The 2,846-nt window shown below is 51.8% G+C and overlaps 1 protein-coding gene across 1 annotated transcript; it reads left to right on the plus strand.

The window, feature by feature from the left end:
* The first annotated feature begins 1,078 nt into the window (after window positions 1-1,078).
* LOC115980697 lies at window positions 1,079-2,140 on the plus strand. The gene has a single exon (XM_031102922.1). The coding sequence runs from the start codon at window positions 1,079-1,081 to the stop codon at window positions 2,138-2,140; it is 1,062 nt and encodes a 353-aa protein (XP_030958782.1).
* Window positions 2,141-2,846: the final 706 nt, after the last annotated feature.

The following is a 2,846-nucleotide window of genomic DNA, read 5'->3' on the forward strand; positions in this document are numbered from 1 at the left end:
TGGGCCAGAGTAGCCTGCTCACCGGGCCTGGGCCCCAAAATACGCCCTTTACAATTGGCGCCGTCTGTGGGAAGAATTTGTGTCTCGACAAGTCAACGGCAAGAAATGGAAGGATCAGGCCCGCGCCAAGCCGGACATGCAGATTCTCAACGGCAGGACAATTTTCTAAATGTCGAACGAGGGAACAACCAAGATAACCGACGAGAGGGAAGCGTGAACACCTCTTATGCGAGTAAAAGCCGTTCAAAAGGGAAGGGTCATGCATCCCCTGAAAAAGACGATCGAAAGGCTTTACGAAAAGAGATTAACGACTTGAAGAAAAAGTTGCGCCGAGCACAGCGGAAACGTCCTTTACCCTCCTCGGGCTCTAGCAGTGACGGGGATAATGAATATCAGCGAAGATCAAGCACCCCCCCCCCCGAGCGAGACCTTCTCCTACGAGGAAGAGAGACCCCGTAAACGCAGCCACAAGAGCCCATCTTATCAAGGCCTGGCCAACGATGCCATGAGTAAGGCCCTGGATCGCATCTCCCAGTCGCCGTTTACCCGCAGGATAGAGAGGGCAGCGCTACCTCAGCGGTTCCACCAACCAACGTTCGCTATATACAATGGTCGGTCCGACCCAGTGGAGCATGTGAGCCAATTCAATCAAAGGATGACCGTCCACACCAGGGATGAGGCGTTAATGTGTAGGATATTCCCATCTAGCTTGGGGCCTATGGCGATGAGATGGTTCGATTCCCTCCAGCCTAATTCCATAGATTCCTTTAAACAGCTGACGCAGGCTTTCGGTTCCCGTTTCATCACCAGCACTAGAGTCCCTCGGCCCCTCGATTCCCTCCTATCCTTGTCCATGCGGGAAGGAGAGACGTTGAAGGCCTACTCGGATAGATACTGGGAAATGTATAACGAGGTCGAAACCGAAGGGAAATATGACGACGTCGCTATTAGTACGTTCAAAAGGGGCTTGCCGACCGAGCACGGCTTAAGAAAGTCCCTCACTGGAAAGCCAGTCACCAGCGTGCGCCAACTCATGGACCGAATTGACAAGTATAAAAGGGTCGAGGAGGACCAGAATATGGGGAAGGGTAAAGCGAAGGTTGTCCCTCAGGAGAGGAGGGACTTCAGGTCGGAACGGTTTAACAACAGTAACAGGCCGAGAAGGGACTATGTAGAGCAGTCCGGATCTACTGGGGCTCAGGCAGTCCATGCTGTGTTCCGAGAACCTCCTCACAAAATCCTAGAGAAGGTGAAGTATGAGCCTTTCTTTCAGTGGCCAAACAAGATGTCCGGCGACCCTTCGAAGCGTAATCAGAACCTGTATTGCGCATACCATCAGGAGCCCGGTCACACTACTGATGATTGCAGGAACCTGAAGAATTATTTAGACCGGCTCGTCCGAGAAGGGAAGCTGAAACATCTGTTGCATCACTCTGAAGGATGGCAAGAACCATCAAACAACGAAACCAGACAAAGTGCGTTGAGGCCGCCCATTGGCACAATTAACGTCATTCTCGCCGCACCTGGAAGGACAGGCCCTGTCCCCTTCAGGGTAATGTCAGTGAGCAATCTCCCGACTAAGCCAGATGAAAGGGAACCCAAGAGGGTTAGAGTGGGCGCCACGCCATTGATTGGGTTCACGGACGAAGACAAACAAGGGACTATCCAACCCCATGACGATGCCTTGGTCGTGACGCTCAGGATAGGAGGTTATGAATTCAAAAGGGTGTTAGTTGATCAGGGCAGTGCAGTGGAGATAATGTACCCTGATTTGTATAAGGGAATGAACTTGAAGCAGGCAGACCTGTTACCATACGATTCCCCCCTGCTTAGCTTTGAAGGAAAAGTAGTCATCCCGAAAGGCATGATTAGGTTGCCTGTGCAGACAGACTCGGAGGTGGTAGAAGTAAACTTCATTGTCGTAGATGCCTACTCCCCTTACACAGCCATCGTGGCCCGGCCATGGCTTCATACTCTAGGGGATGTGTCGTCGACCTTGCACCAAAGGGTGAAATATCCGTCAGGAGGTCAGATCAAAGAGATAATAGGGGACCAGGGAGTTGCTAGGCAATGCATGGTGTCGGCAATCTTGCGGCAGCAAAATCGCATAACTTCCCCGCTGACCGAGAGTGGCTTATAGCAATTAATGACTACGGTCCCAACTGCGGGCGGTGGAGGACCAGCCATGGAGGTGAACTGTGAGGAGTTGGAGAAAGTACTTGTCGGATCTGACCCTGAGAGGTTTTTTCAAATTGGCTTGGAATTGTCGCCCCAAGAGAAATCAGCACTGACTGCCTTCCTCTGACAGAATTTAGACGTGTTTGCCTGGGACCCCTATGAGGCCCCCGGGGTAGACCCCGATTTCATCTACCACTGCCTAAATGTGAACCCGGCCATAACCCCTAAGAGGCAAGCCCCTAGACGACCGTCGAAGGAGCATACTGACGCCGTGATAGAAGAGGTCACAAGATTGAAGAAAGCAGGGGCTATCAAAGAGGTCTTCTATCCCGAGTGGTTAGCCAACACGGTGGTGGTGAGGAAGAAGAGTGGGAAATGGCGAGTCTGCGTAGACTTCACCGACCTAAACAAAGCATGCCCGAAGGATCCCTTCCCTATGCCCCGGATAGACCGGTTGGTAGATGCGACTGTCGGACATCCCAGAATGAGTTTCCTAGACGCTTTTCAGGGTTACCACCAGATACCCTTGGCCGCCGAGGACCAGGAGAAGACTGCTTTTATCACCCCAGTTGGGAATTATCATTATAAAGTAATGCCCTTCGGCCTAAAAAATTCCGGGTCAACCTATCAGAGGATGATGACCAAGATGTTTGAACATCAGATGGGTA

Source organism: Quercus lobata, chromosome 3 (assembly GCF_001633185.2).
Source record: "Quercus lobata isolate SW786 chromosome 3, ValleyOak3.0 Primary Assembly, whole genome shotgun sequence".
Taxonomy (NCBI): Eukaryota; Viridiplantae; Streptophyta; class Magnoliopsida; order Fagales; family Fagaceae; genus Quercus; species Quercus lobata.

What these genes read in the sequence shown, in the direction of transcription:
- LOC115980697 (XM_031102922.1), top strand. Translation starts at nt 1,079, where the DNA reads ATGGGGAAGGGTAAAGCGAAGGTTGTCCCTCAGGAGAGGAGGGACTTC.